The following is a 17,019-nucleotide window of genomic DNA, read 5'->3' as shown; positions in this document are numbered from 1 at the left end:
AGATTTAGAAAGAGCTTGACTTTGAGACAGAGCTTTTCCCCCATCCTAGTGCTGCCTGCACTGTTTTGGAGCGCTTCGAATCAGAGCAGGAGGTCAGAGCAGAAGAGGAGGATCCTTCCCTCGGGGACCAGCCTGTTTCCCTCTCCCAATTTCCACAGTACCAGACTGTATTTCAACAGCGTGGCTTCCCGTGTCGCCCTGACTAACGTCTTCCAGGACTGGAGAGGCGGAGATTTCCGAATAACCCTGCTAATTCAGGGAACCGGCCCATGGCGGGGTCGGTGGCTCTGGCTGAAGCACCTTTTGTTTTCTCCCCGTAGCACTGGGTGTTGCAAACGAAACCGGTTGCCGCTCGGGGATTGAAAAGTGCAGCGCACGTTGCATGCTGCTGCCAAGCAAAATAATCCCCGAGAGTACCGTCGTGGTCTGGAATAAACTCCCTTAATGTCTAAACATAGGCGAGACAGCTCAAGTCTGCTGGGATCTCAGATGGGGCAGACGCTCCCCCCCTCCTCCCCCTCGGCCAAGGCAGCAGTTCAGCATCTGCTTTGAAGCTGCCGGGCCCGGGGAGAAGACTGCAGGAGTCTGTAATTAAAGCTCGCACGGGAGGGCCGCGGTGGGCGGCTGGCTGGGGCGCTGGGAGCGCCGCTGGTACCTGACCCCGTGTTTGCTTTGGCTCCTTCCCCCTCCCGGCAGCATCTGCTGGTTTGCCAGGCGGCGGGAGGGGAGGTGGCGCTCGCTGCAGCCCTCGCCCCCTGCTCCCCGACGCTCGTGCGTGGTCGGGGGCTGACTCACTGCCGGGCAGGGCAGCGACTTTTCCCGAGATGATCAGAAAGAAATGACCTGAGAGCGGTGTCTGGCCAAGGGAGGCCGGCGCTGCCCTCCAGCAAGCCTGGCTCGGGCCCGAGTGACACTGATGGATTATTTTGGTCTCGTAGACAAACTTCTTCAGTTGCTGCTTTTAAATTTCGAGGAAGGTTGTTTAACCGCCTGCGTTCCCGCCGCCGGGGTGCCCGGCTGCAGCCTGGCGGTCGTGGGGACACGGCCCCACGGGCAGGTCGCAGCCCGCAGGGTGACAGGTACATTAAAGCCCCACGATCGGCTCAGCCGCGGATGGGTGCAGGGTTTGGCAGCTGCACAGGGTCTGGGAGACCCTCAGAGACCAGATACTTGGTGCACAGAAGGGGGTTGTGCCTTGGCACCACCCTGCTCTGACTCTGGCCCGCCCTGCCGTGCTCTCTGCGTTTCCATCTTCAGCCAGGCCCTTATTTTGCAGCATTTTTGTGGAAGGTGCATTCGAGACACGAGCTATTGGTGCCTCTCGTGCTTTCGTACCCACCCGTGTCTGCTGCCCGTCCCCTGCCTCCATCCAGTGCTTTGGCATCTGAGAAACCTCTGCCGAGCCTGAGCCCTGGCTTCCCACCCAGCCTGGGACCTCTGTCACTCTTCCCTCATTTCTTACTCTCCTCTTCTGAGGGACATCGATTTCCAAAAGGATGGATAAACAGCTCAGGTCTGTTTGGGCAATATCAAGAGTTTCTAGTTGCTGCTCAGAGCCTCCTTGTGCTGAGGAAATCCTGACACGGGAGTCGGGGCGGGCCGGAGGCAGCGACGCAGCGAGCAGATGGAGAGTGAGGGTGAACGTGCAGGAGCTGAGCGTGGTCCCTGCCCGCCGTCCCCCGGCCTGGCTCGCTGCGAGCGGCGCAGGGCAGGTTACAGGGGCTGGAAACTTTCTGTTCCCTTTCCCAGTCGGTCAGTTGAACTCATCTGACAGGGCTTTCTGCAGAAAAAAGTTTCATTTTTTCCCCTTTCGTCGACAAGTTTCTGTTTGGGTTTTATTTTTTTTAATCAAAGAAAGCCTAAAAAGCGTGCAGCGAGAGTGCTGTTTAAAGGAAAAGAGAACTTGAAACAAAATGAGGAAACGTTGAGTTGGTGTCATCAGTTTAGAGCTCGAGGAAGCCCTTGGCACGTGGCTGTCGGTGAGGACACGGCACAGAGCCCTTTCCACAAAGACGCCCGGCGGCACCGTGGCTTCGTGCACGATGCCAACCCCCCTCTCCCCCCTTGTTCCGCAGGATTCTCGCGTGCTGGGGCCTGGAGCCGATGGCAGACAATGTCAACAACTAACAACATAGCGCAGGCCCGGAAGCTGGTGGAGCAGCTCCGCATCGAAGCCGGCATCGAGAGGATCAAGGTGAGCGCGGGAGCCCACGCGGCCGCGCCGGGGTGGGCAGGGACGGAGCGGGAAGGGGCCTGGGCAGGTGCTTTGGGTTTTCCCTGAGCACGTGCATGCTGCTGCGATGTCTCCGGCTCGGATATTGCAGCGTTTGTAGACGGGATCCCTCCCTGCGGCCACGGCTCACGCCACGAGGTCAGGTCACAGCCTGGGCAGCTTCTCCCCGGTGCCAGAGGCGGCCGCGCCATCCCCGGAGCGAGCTCCCGGGGCTCAGCGCGGCACACGCAGCCCGTGGAGGCCCTGACGCCGCAGGGGCCGGAGCAGACTCTGCCCCAGGCGCGCTCACATGCGTTCCAGTCTTGTTTCCCCGTTTTCTCACAGGATGGTTTCACTGCCCAGAGGCAGTTTCTCTCAGAAAGTCGCTGCCTGCACAGTTATTTCAGGTGCTGCGCTCTCGCGGATGAGCGGGACGGCGACACGCCGGGCTCGGGCTCCCGGCGTTGGTTGTGGGAGAACTTGGGAAGGTTTGGTCTGTGCTGCCGTCGGCCAGGACAGCAAACCAGAGTCTATTCGCAGCCGTGTGCTGGCTCACCAGCAAAGGAGCCCCAGAAATAAAGCTCCCTGTGGCCCTGGGGGGCTGGAGCAGCCACGGTGTCCGGAGGGTCGGGGACGGGCCGGGAGCTTTCGCTCTGCTCTGGGAACCGGCTCGGGGGTTGCGGTCCCCGGGCTGGGAGCTCTGGAGCGGGGCCTTTGCTGGAGACAAATCTTAGCATGTGGGCAGCAGGTCCCAGCTCCGTGAGCAAGACACCCCGGGGCTCTCTGAATTTACCCCTCCTGAGCCACGGAGGAGCCGAGGAACCGCCTGTGCTGGGCTTTGCCCGCCTTGGGCTCCAGAGGCTCCCCGGGAGGGGAGGGGAGGCGAGATCTGTTCCTGGAAAGTCGCTTGTCAGTAAGTCACGCAGGGGAAACCCCCGTGCATGGTGACGAAAGGCACAGGGAAACTGAAATACTGTAAAGCGCAGAGGTGTTAATTCCTGGTCAAAGAATTTTTTTCTTTGACTTTCAGTCCCTGCTACTTCTGCAGCACCAGCTCCTCCATCATCTCCGGTTTTGATGTGCTGCTTTGAATATGGTTTGGGTTGGGGTTTTTTTGTTTTTTTGAAAGCCATGAGGTTTTGGAGCTGTTTTTAGAGCCATCACTTTCTAGGCTCCAGTCATGCACCCATCAGCAAGGCCATCTTAGGGAAGACAAAATAAATTACAGGTGTTCCCCCAGCACAGGCGTTGCTGACTCCCCTAAGAATTGCCATGTCTCAGCTCCAGCATCCCAAACGGCGCACGCCGAGGAGGAGGGAGGGTGTGTGTCTGCTTCCTGACCTTCGTAGCTGGGCCTATCTTAAATGCTTTAGTGGGAAAGAGCAACAGCGGTGGGACCACGACATGCAGCTATTTAGGCTGGGTGGAGAAGACGGGCTGTCTGGGTGAGCTTTCCATAAAGCTGTGACCCGGCAGCTCGCCGTTTGCCTGCAGATAAACGAGCCAAAACGCTTCTGAGATGAGGGGAGCGAGCGCAGCCTGAGGGAGCGTGAGCTGGGGCAGGGTCTGGAGCACAGGTCTGCTGGGGAGCGGCTGGGGGAACTGGGGGGGTTCAGTCTGGAGAAGAGGAGGCTGAGGGGAGACCTCCTGGCCCTCTGCAACTCCCTGCCAGGAGGGGGCAGAGAGGGGGGATGAGTCTCTGGAGCCAAGGCGCCAGCGCCAGGCCCCGAGGGAATGGCCTCAAGCTGCCCAGGGCAGGGTCAGGCTGGCTCTGAGGAAGGATTTCTGTGCAGAAGGGGCTGTTGGGCGTTGGAATGGGCTGCCCAGGGCAGGGGGGAGTCCCCGGGATCCCTGGGGGGGTTGAAGAGTCGGGCTGAGCCAGCGCTGAGGGATCTGGGGGAGTTGGGAAGGGTCAGGGGGAGGGTCATGGCTGGGCTGGAGGAGCTTCAGGGGCTTTTCCAACCTCGGTGACTCTGTGATGCTCCATGAGCACCCTGCGAGACCCGACCCGGCGCAGAGCCCCGCCATTTGCCTCCTCGCCAGCCCGAGCAGCCCTGCGTCTGCCAGAGAAGGGCCGGGCCCTCCGAGCCTCTGCGGGTGGTTCGTCCTGCCCTGGAGCTTTACGAGGGGTGCGGAGGTTTCCAGGCCACTTGCTCTCATAACAGGTTCAGCCGCGCTCCCAGCGAACTCACCTCCCCTTGCTTTGCTCTGAGATTAGGAGTAATCGCTGTCTTAATGCAAGTAATAGGTTTAAGGTAGAGCCTTGACCTTGTCTCTGCAGAGCAGTTTTGCTGCTGGATCCCCATGTATGTGATAAATACGTTTAAGTGCAGGCCAGCAGCAGATGGTGTTCATTAGGAGTGTTCATTACTGGTCAGGACTTTAATACTTAATATTGCAATAATACCCACAAAAGCGCCTTGTTTGATGCAGTCTCCAGACCAGCCTTTCCAGGAGGCACCAAAAAAAAAAAAAAAAAAGGAGGAGGATGCCCACCCCGTGCTGTGGAATCACAGATTCGATGGTTGGCCCAAAGCTGCGGAGAACCGGGGTTTTGTCGCAAGCGGCGTTTCTCCTCCTCGCTCTGCAGGTTCCATCTGGGCCTGCCCGATGTGCTCTGGTTGCATCTGTGGTTTGTGTTTGCCTTATGTTCAACCAGCTATTAAGTTAATTAAAAAAAAAAAGTTGGTCTCCAAAGCTGCCGGGGACTGTCCCGGAGCCGCCCGCCCTCGCTGCCGGCCGGTGCCCACCGCCGCAGCCCCTCTGCGCCGCGCTGCTCGGGGCGCTCGGTTCCCAGAACATGGCTTTGAACTAAAAAAAGCAGAGCCTTAAGTAATAGTTTCTAACAGTTTCCAAACCTCCGTTTTTAACATCAGAGGATGGCCGCCTTCAAGCAGGCATTTTTTCCTTCCTTTTTTTATCCCAAAGCCCTTCAAAATGAGGACAATAATATCTTCTTTTAAATCTCCTGCTCTCAGCTGGGAGTCTTTTTCCCATACTCATCACTTTACTTATGTCAGACCTTACAGACTTCTTTTTCCATGCCCGTTTCCCCTTTTCATTTGTCACCATCTCCGTAAAGTTTCTGTTACAAAAAGCTGAACCACAGTTGGGTTTCTTCCTCCCCGCGGCGCTCGGGGGAGTCTCATCCTGCCTCCCCTTCCTCCTCCTGCACCCCCGGGCCGTGCCAGGCTGAGCTTTGCGCCTGCACCTGAATATTCTCACTGACCTTCTGCTTTCTCACAACACCCAGGTCTCGAAAGCATCTTCCGAGCTAATGAATTACTGCGAGCAACATGCCAGGAACGACCCGCTGCTGGTTGGAGTGCCCGCTTCGGAGAATCCTTTTAAGGACAAAAAGCCTTGTATCATCCTATAGCTTTCCCCGCTCCGGCGCGTGCGATCTCTCAGGCAGGGCACCGTTCTCCATCAACTGAAACCAAGCTACAAACTTACAACTACGCCGAGGGGTAAACGCTAAATGTTGGATTCAAATAGAACTTAAATCTCAAAAGAAAACAAAAGAAAACAAAACAAAAATTGCAAGTGGTTTAAGGGAAGGGTGTCTGCTCCTGGGCAGGTAGCACACTGAGAGGGGTCAAAATTTAAAAACGGGAAAGGAAAAAAAAAAAAAAAAAAAAAAAAAAGGGGTGAGGGGGAATATTTTTAATAGGGACAGTGGTGGTGGAGGCGGTGGGGGGTTTATTGCCAGTGGGATGCCAGACCCGAGTCCTGGGAGCTGGCGGGTAGAAGCTTTGAACAAAGCTCTGCGTGGGGCTGATCCAATTAGTTTCCAATTAGCGCGTGGTTGGTGCAAGGGTTTGCTCTGTTTCTTGAGAGGGAACAAGGCAGAAGCGTCCAGGTGGGGAGCGATTTTGTAGAAAACTAGTACAAAAAAAGAAAAAAAAAAAACAAAACAAACAAAACAGAAAACAAAACAACAAACCACCAACCAAAACACGGCTTGAAAAATTGCTGTTGCACATGGAGGAACCGAGGCTGGGGGGAGGAGGAGGAGAAGGATGGAGGCCGGGGGGGTCCCTCCCTCCCCGCTCGGGGGTGGCACCGTGGGGATTCGCTCCCCGGCGCCGCCTCCGTGGGCCGAGAGCGTCTCCGTGAGCGGCGCTGGGTCGCCCGCGGCTCGCTCCTGGGCGCCACTGGTTGCCCCAACCGGGGCTGTACCGGGGGCGGGGGGAGGGAAGGGCCTTTCTGTTGCGCGGTATCACGTGAGAAATCTTTTCAAATCGGCCTTTTGGAGAGTCTCAGTCCAAAACACTAAAATTGGCAGATTCGCTAGTGTTTCCCATCTCCCCTTGTCTCGCTGAGAGCGGCGGGTGGAAGCTGTTCCGCGAAACCCAGTTGACGTGGGGAGGTGAGGGTCGGGCTGTAGAAGAAATAGTTCAGTTCCCCTCCCTTGGAAATCTTGAAACGGGAGCACTGTGCTCCCCCGGGGTTAAGCGCCCGCGCTGGGGGTGACCCGGCTGCGAGGAAGAGGAGGGAAGCAGGGGAGCCTTGCAGAGGCTGGCGGACGCTCGGGAGGAAGATCAGAGCTCGGGGACGTGGCTCCGTGGCCGAGGCGCTGGGTTCCGGGGCTGAGCCCGGTCCGGGGGCCGGTGGCCGCTCCCGGCCGTGGGCACAGGCCCAGGGTCGGTTTTCCGGTTACCCGGAACCCGGCACCTCGTGCTGGTGTCTGATACAGGCGGTGCCGAGTTTTTTGTTTTTTGGGAAGAGAAGGAAAAAAAAAAAAAAGAAAGAAAACAACCAACCTGATGTGAAATCCTGGGAATTTTCCCATTCCCCCAATGCTTTGGATTTGGTTTGGGATGCCGCGACCTCCCGCCGGGGTGGGACCCGCCCGCGGCCGACCCCTGCGTGGCCCGGGAGCGGTTCCCGGCGCGGCAGCTCCGGGGAGAGGGGGGCCGGGGGGGACCCTCGGACTCGCCCGAGGGGGAGCGGCGCGGCCCGGCCGGGCACTGCGAGGCTTTGCGGGTGGTTTTGGGGAGGTGGATGCTGCTCCCGCCGCGTCACCGGCTCCCGGAGGGCGATCACGGGGCGACGCCGGAGCCCGCGGGCCTGCGGCTGGTCCCCGGGGAGGCCCCTCGGCATTCCCAGGAGGAAGCGAAGCTGCCGGGGTCTTCCTCCCGCCACGCAGGGCTGGGCTGGGGGCGGCGGGCTGGGGCAGCGGCGGGGGCTGCGCTTAGAGCTGCCGCATCGACACTTCTTGGCCGCAGGTATCTCGCCATCGCTTCGTTCCGGTCGCGATCACTTGCCTTTTTAAAAGAAGTTGGAAAAAAAAAAAAAACCAACCCACCACACAACGAGAAACCACCCACATTTTTAACACTAACGCAAACCACGGCACCTCCCGCGTACGGCTTGCAGCTGTTTCCCCGGGGTCCTTTGCTGATCTGAGCGTTGGAAACCTCCCGTCTTCCCCCGCGCGGTGTCGTGGGCTCCGGCCGTGGCCCCCCCCCAGCCTCGCCGGTGCCCCCCCAGGCCTCACCCCGTCCCGACGTGCTGGGGGAGGCAGAGGGGAGGGAGGGGGGTTTATCTGTGGCCGAGCGTGTCCCCAGCCTGGCACCGTCAGCCCCGGCCCAGCAACAGGCAATGCCTTTTTGTTGTTTGTTTGTTTTTGGTTTTGTTTTGGGTTTCTTTTTTTTGTTAAAAATCTTTCATCCGACCTAACTGCGAGCTCTCGAACGCCGCCTCTGTAGCGGGAAGCGAGCGCAGTCCTGAGGTGCGCCTGGGTTCTGCCACAGCAGGGCTTTCTCTTCTCCACGAGGGAATTTCCTCTGTCCTTAATCTAGTACAGTTCCAGCCTTATTTTTCTACTCCAGATTGCTGATTCTTCCTCTGTGTTAGAGACCAGAGCATGGTGCTATAGCCGGTGACCCAGGCGAGTGCCCGAGCTGCAGGTCAGCCAGAGAAACCTGCGCGGCAGCGAGCGAGCGGCCGAGGGAACCGCGGGAGCCGCTGCTCCGCTCGACGCCCGGGCGGGGGCCGTGTCCCCCCGGCATCGCCTCCGGCTGCCCCAGGGGGGTCCCCGACACCCCTGCCCGGGTGCCCGGCCTGCACCCTGCCCTCCCCGGCGTGGCGGGGGGATGCTCTGCCAGCACAGGCGGCCGCGGGCCAGCAAACGGGGCTCAGCCCCCCCGTCCTGTCCCCCCACCCTCAGCCCCGGGGTCTTGCCCGAGTCGTGCCGGCGGCTGGAGCCGGGAGAAGGGGACGGGGAGCGTCTGGGTGGGGTCCCCTGGGAGCTTGGGGACAGGGCTGGGGGCTCCCGGCACGGCGGGGGGGGCCGGCTGGGGGCTGCCGGCGGGTGCTGGTGTCTCTCGGTGGGTGACTCGTTAGGTGGAAAAATCCTCGACTTTTTTTTTTTTTTTTTTTTTTTAATTTTTTTTTCCTTGTCTGAGTAAATCGGTGATCATACTGTAGATGTTTTTGTATAGCATAAATATAAGTGCAAATTACAGTAGTTGCTTGTACTTTGTTAGTGCATTTGCCAAAAAAAAAAAAAAAAAAGAAAAAAGGGGAATAAAAAAAAAAAAAAAAAGACACTTTTCAGGACTTTTTAAGTGCTCCAGATGGCGAAGGGGGAGCGGGGAGCCGGGGCCTCCCTTGTGCCGCTGGCGGGGCGCGGGCAGGCGGTGCCAGCAGCCCCGGCTCCACAAAGGCCTTTTTTTGGCCGTAAACACATGCCCAAATCTGTCTGGCGTTTCTTTTTAGCATGTGGTGAAGCCGTTGCCAAAAATAGAAAGGAGAGAGAGAGACTGCAAAAGAAAAGGGAGAGAGGAAACATTGCTTCTATTTAAATTTTTTAGTCCATTTTCCTTGTCCTTTCCCCTCCCTGTCTCCAGGACCCTCCCGGCACCGAGGCCGATGGGATCCGGTGCTGGAGCCTCCCGAGCCCAGCAGATCCCCCCTTCCCCCGAGTACTTAAAAAGTCAACTTTATTTAACAAAGTCAAAATAACGCATTTACTTCATTGAACCGAAGCCACGCGTCTGATACTTCGCGCTCTTAATTTTTTCTCTCTGGTCTACTATTATTATTATTATTATTATTTGCCAAACTCTGATCTTGTTGCCAAACGCAAATCAAGGTTTGTAAAGACTGTACTTAGGAAGTAATCGGTGTCTGTAACGTAGGCTCCTCATCCCGTCTGCATTTTTGGATCTCTGATTTTTATTTCTGGTGTGCCATAGACCAATTTCTTGCACAGTGTTTAATATTTTGTGGAATTGTTGTTAAGAAGTGAATTGATAACACAATAAAAAGGCTCACTTTTCATTTTGCCAGATGTCCTGTCCTGCCTCCCCTGCGCCGTTGGGTGTCCCGGGTGCTCTCGGTCCTGCCGGCCTGGGGGCGCGGTGGCCACCGGCCCTCTGGCCACTCGCCCCTTCCAGGCTGCGGGAGGGGAAGTGGGGGAGCCGGGTCACGGCAGAAACAGCCCCTCGGGGACCCCCTTCTCCCACCCTCGGGGGGCTGCTCACCCCACCCTGGTGCTCCCCATCACCACCAGCAGCATTGCTGCATCCCGGGCAGCGCCGGGGCCCTCCAGCAGAGCCAAACCATTTTTATTTTTTATTTCCCTTTCCAGAGAAAACGGAGGGACCTCGGCCTGCCCCGGCCGCCTCCCCGCTCCGCTTCCCAGCAGCTCCCACCCGAAGCGGGGCCGGGGCCGGAGCCAGCGGGGGCCGGGGGGGGCCGCGTTCCTGGAAGGCCGCGGCTTTGGAGCGAGTCCTGCCCGCTCGGCCCGGCAGGAACGTGCTGCTGCGTGCGGGCAGCCGGGACCCCCGCTTCCGCTGCCTGCCTGGGATAGCCGGGATTTTTCTGTGTCTGACCCACAAGGACGAGCCGGGAAGGGCGGCAGCAGGACGGGCAGCGGGACGGGCAGCGGGACGGGCAGCGGGACGGGCAGCGGGATGGGCAGCGGGATGGGCAGTGGGACAGACAGCAGGACAGACAGAGGGACAGACAGCAGGACAGACAGCAGGACAGACAGCGGGATGGGCAGTGGGACAGACAGCAGGACAGTGGGACAGACAGCGGGACGGGCAGCGGGCAGCCCTGGCTGCGGAGCACCCTCCTGGCTCTGCCGGCTGCAGCTGCCGAAGGGCCGAGCCCCGTCCCCTGCCCGGGGACACCCCCGGCTGCACGGCGGGGACTGGGGTGGCCGGTGCTGATCTGGGGGGGTGTGGGGGGGAGGCAAAGGCAGGTCTGCGCCCCAGGGAGCCGCAGGGGGGCAGAGGGGCCACGATGTCCTCGTGTTTTGGGGAGACGTGGCCTTGCTGGAGCCCCCACCACCATCTCCCGGGCAGGGGGGAGGTCAAGGCCAGCCCCATCCCATCCCGCAGCCGGAGGTGGCGTGTCCGTGTCCCACAGCCGGGTGGGGACAGGCGGGGCTGCACCATCCCCTGCACCCACCCTTTCACCGGTGCCCAAACTCCCCCAAATTCACCGAAAACTGGGGAGGTCGGGAGCAGCCTCGTTCCGGCCTCCGGGGAACCCGAGGGAACCCGGGCGGCAGCGCAGGAGGCGGCCGGAGCCTCCTGGCAGCACCGGCCGCGGGCTCCGGCGCGGGTTGGGGACGGTTGGCTGGTGGCGTGGAGCCGGGAGCGCGGCTAAAAATAACCCGCCCGCCTTCCCGGGGCTATTTTTAGCTCTTCTGCAGTTATAATTATCTGCCCTCGGCGTCGGGGCCGGGGAAGCTGCTGGCACCACAGGCCGGGGCTGCAGGGACGTGACCGGGGTGGCCCTGGGGACAGACGCGGATGCCACCGGTCCCACCGGGGCTTGGCACCAGCCTGTGCCCGCAGCAGCGTCCGGGTGACACCGGGGTGGGGGTCCCACCGCAGCCCCCCCCCCTCCGGTGGAACATCCCGCCATCACTGGGGACCCGCGTGAGGGACGGGGAGGCTCGGGGCCACCCACACCCCAGCACAGGGAGTCCCTCGGTGTGTGTGTCCCCCCCCCGCCGCCCCCGGGGGGAGCCCAGGCTGTTCCTCTTCCCGGTGTGACACGGAGACACCACGACGCGCTGGGACCGCAACCGTGACGCCACGGGGCAGGTTCCTGCGCCGGCATCCGGGCCCTGTTGCCGTGACACGGGCCCTCACGGGGAAAGGGGAGCGCGGGGGGGCAGCACAGGGAAAAAACACCCCCCCAAACCATTGGCTCCGTGCCTCAGTTTCCCCCCACAGCACGGCCCCTCCCCAGGGGCCTGTTGGCAGCTGGAGGCCGGGATGGGGCAAAGTGCCGGGGGGGGTGTCCTGCGGGGTTGGGGTGGGTGATGGCCCCCCCCACATCCCCTGGCAGAGGGACAGGCAGCCCCTTGCCCGGGAGTGGGGGGGTCCCCAGTGCTGTGCCCCCCCCCGGGTGGACTCAGGGGCAGCCGAGGACAGAGCCGGGGCCGGGGCCAGCCCCCGCCGGCCGCCAGCAGCCGCCCAGACTCATAAATCAGCGGCTGCGGCCCCCCCCGCGCCGCGCTCGGAGCAGGATCCGGCCCGGCCCTGTCTGGCTGCACCCACCCCAGAGCCAGCAAGGGGCTCGCTGTGCCCCCCCAGTCCCAAACACCCCCGTCCTGAGCCCCCCCCACCCCTTGCACACACACGTGCACACACGTGGCCCCTCACCCCGTGCACGAGGGCCCGCTGACCCCCCCTACCACACAAACACGCGCAGCCGCTTCCCAGATCGGGGGCCGGGAGGGGGGGACACGGCTCCAGCCCCCACCTTGGCACCAGCCCCGGCCCCACCGCGGCCGAGGGTCGGACATTTCCCGTGGAAATCGGTGGCACGTGCCGGGATGGAAAAGTACGGCCAGCGGCCCCCAAAGCGCCGAGGGGCTCACGCGTGTCGGGGCACACGAAGTGTCAGGGCACACATGTGTCGGGGCTCACGCGTGTTGGGGCTCACACGTGTCAGGGCACTCAAAGTGTCAGGGCACACGCGTGTCGGGGCACACGCGTGTCAGGGCACTCAAAGTGTCAGGGCACACGCGTGTCGGGGCACACGCGTGTGGTTTTTGGTTTCCACGTGTCTGTGCCAGGCTCCGAGCAGGGGCTGCCTTGCTCAGGGTCTGCGCCCAGCGCCCCTCCTGCACCCCCGGGCTGGATGCGGCCTCACTGCAACCCCCCCCCCCCCCCCCGGTCTAATTAGCACCCGGGGGCTAATTACCGGCCGGTGCTGATGCCGCCGGCGTGGCGCTGGCCCTGCCCGGCTCCCCCCGACACACCGGGGCCTTGTGCCAGGGAAGGTGTGTGGCCGCCGGCCTCGCTCCAGGCCCCCCCCCGCCGCCGCGATGCCGGGGGGCTGCGGTAGCCGGGATGCTGGGGGGGGGGGGGTCACGGCGGTGGGGAGGGGGGGCCCACGGCTCGCACCAAACCAGTCCCAGCCCTGGGACTCCTCTCCCCGGTATCCCCCGCCCCGGTGCGGGGGGGGGGGGGGGGGGGGGGGGGGGTCCGGCCGTGTGGCCCTGGGGGTGCTGAATCAGGGCCTGTCCCCCCCCCCCGACCCCGCAGCCGCCCTCGGTGTCTGGAAAGTGCAGCTCAGCGCCCAGCCGGGATCCCGCCACCCCCGCGGTGACTCAGGCCGGGGACACCGGGGGGGGGCCGGGGACACCGGGGGGGGCAGGGGACACCGGGGGGGGGCAGCGGGGAGCCCTGGCTGAGGGCTGCAAGGGGGGGGGGGAGCTGTGGCTCCACAGGGAGGCGATCCCTTTGCCCCCCCCCCCCACTGCAGAGTCCCGTTGCCCCCCCCTCTTGCTGAGGGGGTCCATGGGGCGGCGCTGGGGGGTGTCTGGGCGTTCCTGGGCAGTGCGGGGGGGGGGTCATCTCCTGTCTGTGACCCCCCTGCAGGATCAAGCCCCTGGGGTGCAACACGCTGCTGTCTGGAGGGGCCCGGGGGGGGTCCTCTGTGTTCATGGGGGGGGGTGGGGGTGCGTGTGCGTGATCCGACACGCGTGTGGGTGGTTCCATCTGTGCTCCGGGGTGGGCTGCGGTCGGGGCTGCACCCTGGGTGTCCTGCCCGGCCGGGGGGGGTGCTGGGGGGGGGGCAGGGCGCCGTGGGGCCGGCTGGGAGCTGCAGGGAGGGGTTGGGGGGGGGGGGGAATCACCCACTCCCCGGGGTCGTGACTCAGCCCGGCCTGACACACTCATCACACGGCGTGGGGGGGGGCCCGGGACCTGCTGCCTCACCGGTGACATGAGTTTCGGGGGGGCTCAGCCTGGCCCCGGGCCCTTTCCCCTCCCGCCTTCCCCTGGGTGCTCCCCGGGCGCCGCTGTCCCCCCCCCCCCCCCCCCCCCCGGTGCTGTGTTCCCCCCCCACTTTGGTGGGTGCAGCCCTGGTGGGGGGGTTGATGGCTACAGGCTGACTTCACCCTCCCTGCTGGGGCCCCATCCTGCCCCCCCCCGCCCCCACTGAACCAGCCCCATCGCCCCCCCTCAGCCACCAGCTCGGAGCTGAGCCCTGACAGCTCAGTGCATGTGTGGCCGGGCAGACCCGGTGGCCGGGCTGGGTGGTCCTTTGCTGTGTGTCCCCCCCCAGCTGCGGCTGCAGGGTGGGGGGGCCGTGGTTTGGGGCACCGGAGGGGCGTTATGGCCCCCAGCAAGGGTCTGCCTGGTCCCGTGGGACCCCCCGGGTGACACTGGGGGGGGGGCGGGGGTGTCACCCCCTGCCATGGCCCCAGGGACGTGGTGCTGCCGGGGGGAGGGGGCTGGGCCGGGTCCCCACCTGCCTCGGTGGCCTCAGCCGGGGCTGTCACCCGCTGCTGTCCCTTCGTGCCTCAGTTTCCCCCCCCCCGCAGTGAAAGCCCAAAGGGAGGGCGCAAGGGCACGTCCCCAAGGCACCCTGGGACGGCCACTGTGTCCCCAGCCGGGTGGGACAGTCCCTGTGTCCCCAGGCAGGCGGGACACCGCGTCCATCCCGGGTCCCCCCCCCCGCCTGGGGCTGGCCGCGCTCCCAGCCGGGACCGTGACACTGTGACGCGGTTTCCCAGGATGTCACATGTGTCACACGTGTGCGTGTGAACCGGGGCGGGGGTGCTCGGCGCCTGAGCTCGGCCCTGGCTTGCACACGCGTGTGCACACACACACACACACGTGCACACACACACCCCCCCCCCCACCCTGTGCCCAGGCGTGTGGCTCCTGCCCCCAGGAAGGGACCGGGGGAGCCCAGGGGGGGACACACACGATGCGGGGGGGGGGGGGGGGAGCAGCCTCAGTTTCCCCTGAGCCCCATCATCCCCCTCCCCGTGTCCCCAAAACCAGGCACACACTTGCGGGGGGGGGGGGGGCGGGGGGGAGCGTTTCTGTGAAAAACCCAGAAATCCGGGCACCCATCTGGGGGTGGGGGTGTCCCGGGGGGGGGTGGGGGATTCCTGCACCGCAGCCACGGGACAGGCTGGGAAAGGGGGGGGGGGGTTTCCTGGCCCCATCGGGGTTCAGCCCACGGGTGGGCGGTCCCGGTTCCCACGGGGAAAGCAGCGGTTTTTGAGGGGGGGGAACCCTAAAACCCCAGCTCAGCCCCCACCCTGCGTAACCCCACAACCCAGAGGCCACACGTGGGGTCCCCGATTTTTCATACTTTTTTTCTTTTTTAGGGGGGTGTCGGTCCTTCCTCAGGCAGCGTGGGGGGCCCGGCAGGGACGGGAAATCCCCCCCCCCCCCCCGCCCTGTGTGGCAGCGGAGCCGCAGGGGGGGGGGGGGGGGGGGGGGAAGCAAGGCCGGTGCCAAGGACGAGGGGGGGGGGACCCTCCCCAAAACCCACCTCTCCCCCTGGGAACGGCTCCGGCCGCAGAGGAAGGCAAACAGCGCTCAGTTTAAACATTTTATTGCAAATAATTATTATTTTTTCTTAAATCAGTATAAGAATAGACTCTGGACTAGATTCAGATCCGGGTCTCCAAGTGGCTTGAGTGCAAAAACTGAAACTGGTGTTGCAAGTCCATCAGCGCAGACGATAATTTATCCCTCGAAAAAAAAAAAAAAAAGCAGTTCTGCTGCAAAAAAAAAAAACCCTCGGTCCCGCTGCAGTCCTCGCCTCCCTCGAGTCACAGATGCCAAAAAAGAAAAACCAAAACCAGCCTCCGTCTCCTCCCCGTCCCGGGGCTCCTCGACACGGTCCCACGGTCCCCGTGGCCGAGCACAACTCCTGGGCACGGCTCCGGTGTGCTGCGGCCAGCGTCCCACCGGGCTACCGGCCCGGCCACCGCTTGCCTCCTTCCCACGCCCACCGGTGCGGCCGGGCTTCTCCTTTCTCCTCTCCGGTTAAAAAGAAAAATAAAATCGGTGGGTGTTTTGGGTTTGTGTTTTTTTTGAACTGGCCATTTCTCCTCCTTCCTCTTCTCGCTGTTTTAATTTTTATTTATTTTTTTTTTTTCCTTCTTTCAGGTAGAGCCGGGATCAGCCGGGACGGGCTCAGCGCTCTTGCAGGCAGACGTAGGGCACCCACTGGTTCCTGTCGCGGCTCTCGGCGCAGTAACTGGCCACCTCCGCTAGCCCTTGGCTCTTCCAAGCGTCCGTGTGGGGGTTCTGGGGAGCAGAAACACGAGGTTTAGCGCCGCCGTCGCCCCCGACACGTGGCCCTGAGTGTGCGTGTGTGTCCCCCCCATCCCCACCCCGGCCTTGGGGCGATGCCCGACGTGACTCACGGGGTGCATCACCGCCCCGCTCACCGTGACTAAGAGGCAGTGGAGGTCGCGGGGCTCGGCGCCGGTCTCGGGCTCGCCCAGGATGGTGGCCAAGCGCTGCATCCCCGACACGCGCAGGATGTGGATGTCGTTGTCGCAGCAGAAGGCCTGGATGAGGGTGAAGTGGATCTGGAGGGCGATGTCACCTTCGTCCTCCTCGTCGGTGGCCAGCAGGCACAGCACCACGCTGTCGGGGTCCCTGCGGGCGAGCCGGGCCTTTAGTCTCCCCACACCGTGAGTCGCCGTCACCCCGTGTCCCCCCCCGGCTCAGCGTGGAGCTAAAGGATGGGAGGGGGGCATTTCCACACCCCCCCGCTGCACAACCCCTCTGCAAAGAGCCGCCTCTCTCAGAGCAACCCCCCCTCTGCACCACGGTGCAACCGGGGTTGCCCAAACGCCCCCCAACCACCCCCCCCACTCGCCTTACACCACCCCTGCGAGCCCCCCCCCCGGGCTACTCACACGTTCATCAGCTTGGCGGACTCGTAGACCCCCACCGTGAGGCGGTCCTGGCGCTGCGCCGCCACCAGCACCCGCTCCACCGCCTCGCTCACCGCCTGCATCCTACGGGAGAGGGAGGAGGGAGCCGGTGAGCGGCGGCGAAAACGACCACACACACCCCCCCCCCCCCCCCTCGCCGAGCCCCCGGGGCCGCCGCACTCACTTGCTGCTGTCGCAGGGCACCAGCTCCTCCAAGGTCATGGCGCGATTGTAAATCCGGGGCGGGCGCCCAGAAGCCGCAGGAAAAAAAAAAAAAAAAAAAAAAAGGAGGCAAAAGTAATAACGATGATGATGTTAAAAAAAAAAAAAGTTAAAAAAAAAAAAAGAGAAAAGGCAAATCCCCAGAGCGCCGAATCCCGGAGCGGGGCCGGTCCCGCCGCCGCGGTCGCTCCGTCCCGTCCGGCCGCCGCCGCCGCGCGATCGCTCTGAGGCCGCAGCGCGCCCGGCGCCGCCTTTTATAGGCTCCCGCCGCGGGGGCGGGGCGTCACCGCTGCCCCGCCCCTCTTCTCCCATTGGCCTCTTCGGCACAAAGGGACGAGAGGGCGACGCGGGGATTGGACGCTGTTGGTGGGTCCCACGTGGGAGGAGAGGAGGGGGGGGGGGAGGGAGAGCG

The 17,019-nt window shown here is 63.0% G+C and overlaps 2 protein-coding genes across 4 annotated transcripts in view; one reads left to right on the top strand and one right to left on the bottom strand.

Annotated features, from left to right (window-relative positions):
- The window catches only part of GNG7 (G protein subunit gamma 7), a 74,671-nt gene extending 65,161 nt beyond the window's left edge, over positions 1 to 9,510 (top strand). For all 3 annotated transcript variants that reach the window (XM_074927743.1, XM_074927741.1, XM_074927742.1), the window contains 2 exons: positions 2,076 to 2,194; positions 5,466 to 9,510. In XM_074927743.1, coding sequence (XP_074783844.1) covers positions 2,114 to 2,194; positions 5,466 to 5,591 — 207 coding nt within the window. In that variant the 5' untranslated portion in view covers positions 2,076 to 2,113 and the 3' untranslated portion in view covers positions 5,592 to 9,510. The remainder of the gene's footprint in view (positions 1 to 2,075; positions 2,195 to 5,465) is intronic.
- A 5,520-nt stretch (positions 9,511 to 15,030) lies between these two features.
- Positions 15,031 to 16,816, bottom strand: GADD45B (growth arrest and DNA damage inducible beta). The gene is made up of 4 exons (XM_074928151.1): positions 16,570 to 16,816; positions 16,368 to 16,469; positions 15,891 to 16,104; positions 15,031 to 15,747 (listed from the first exon to the last, which is right to left on the bottom strand). The coding sequence occupies exons 1-4, from the start codon at positions 16,605 to 16,607 to the stop codon at positions 15,634 to 15,636; spliced, it is 468 nt and encodes a 155-aa protein (XP_074784252.1). The 5' UTR covers positions 16,608 to 16,816; the 3' UTR covers positions 15,031 to 15,633.
- Positions 16,817 to 17,019: the final 203 nt, after the last annotated feature.

This window comes from Athene noctua, chromosome 27 (genome assembly GCF_965140245.1).
Source record: "Athene noctua chromosome 27, bAthNoc1.hap1.1, whole genome shotgun sequence".
Classification (NCBI taxonomy): Eukaryota; Metazoa; Chordata; class Aves; order Strigiformes; family Strigidae; genus Athene; species Athene noctua.
The sequence above is the reverse complement of the archived record's forward strand: the minus strand, read 5'-3'. Positions and strand labels throughout refer to the sequence as shown.

Excerpts from the sequence above, each read along its gene's own strand:
- GADD45B (XM_074928151.1), bottom strand. The coding sequence starts at position 16,607 with ATGACCTTGGAGGAGCTGGTGCCCTGCGACAGCAGCAA. Across the intron at positions 16,470-16,569 it reads GTGCCCTGCGACAGCAGCAA|GATGCAGGCGGTGAGCGAGG; the intron begins GTGAGTGCGGCG and ends CCTCTCCCGTAG. Across the intron at positions 16,105-16,367 it reads TCCGCCAAGCTGATGAACGT|GGACCCCGACAGCGTGGTGC; the intron begins GTGAGTAGCCCG and ends GCTCGCCCGCAG.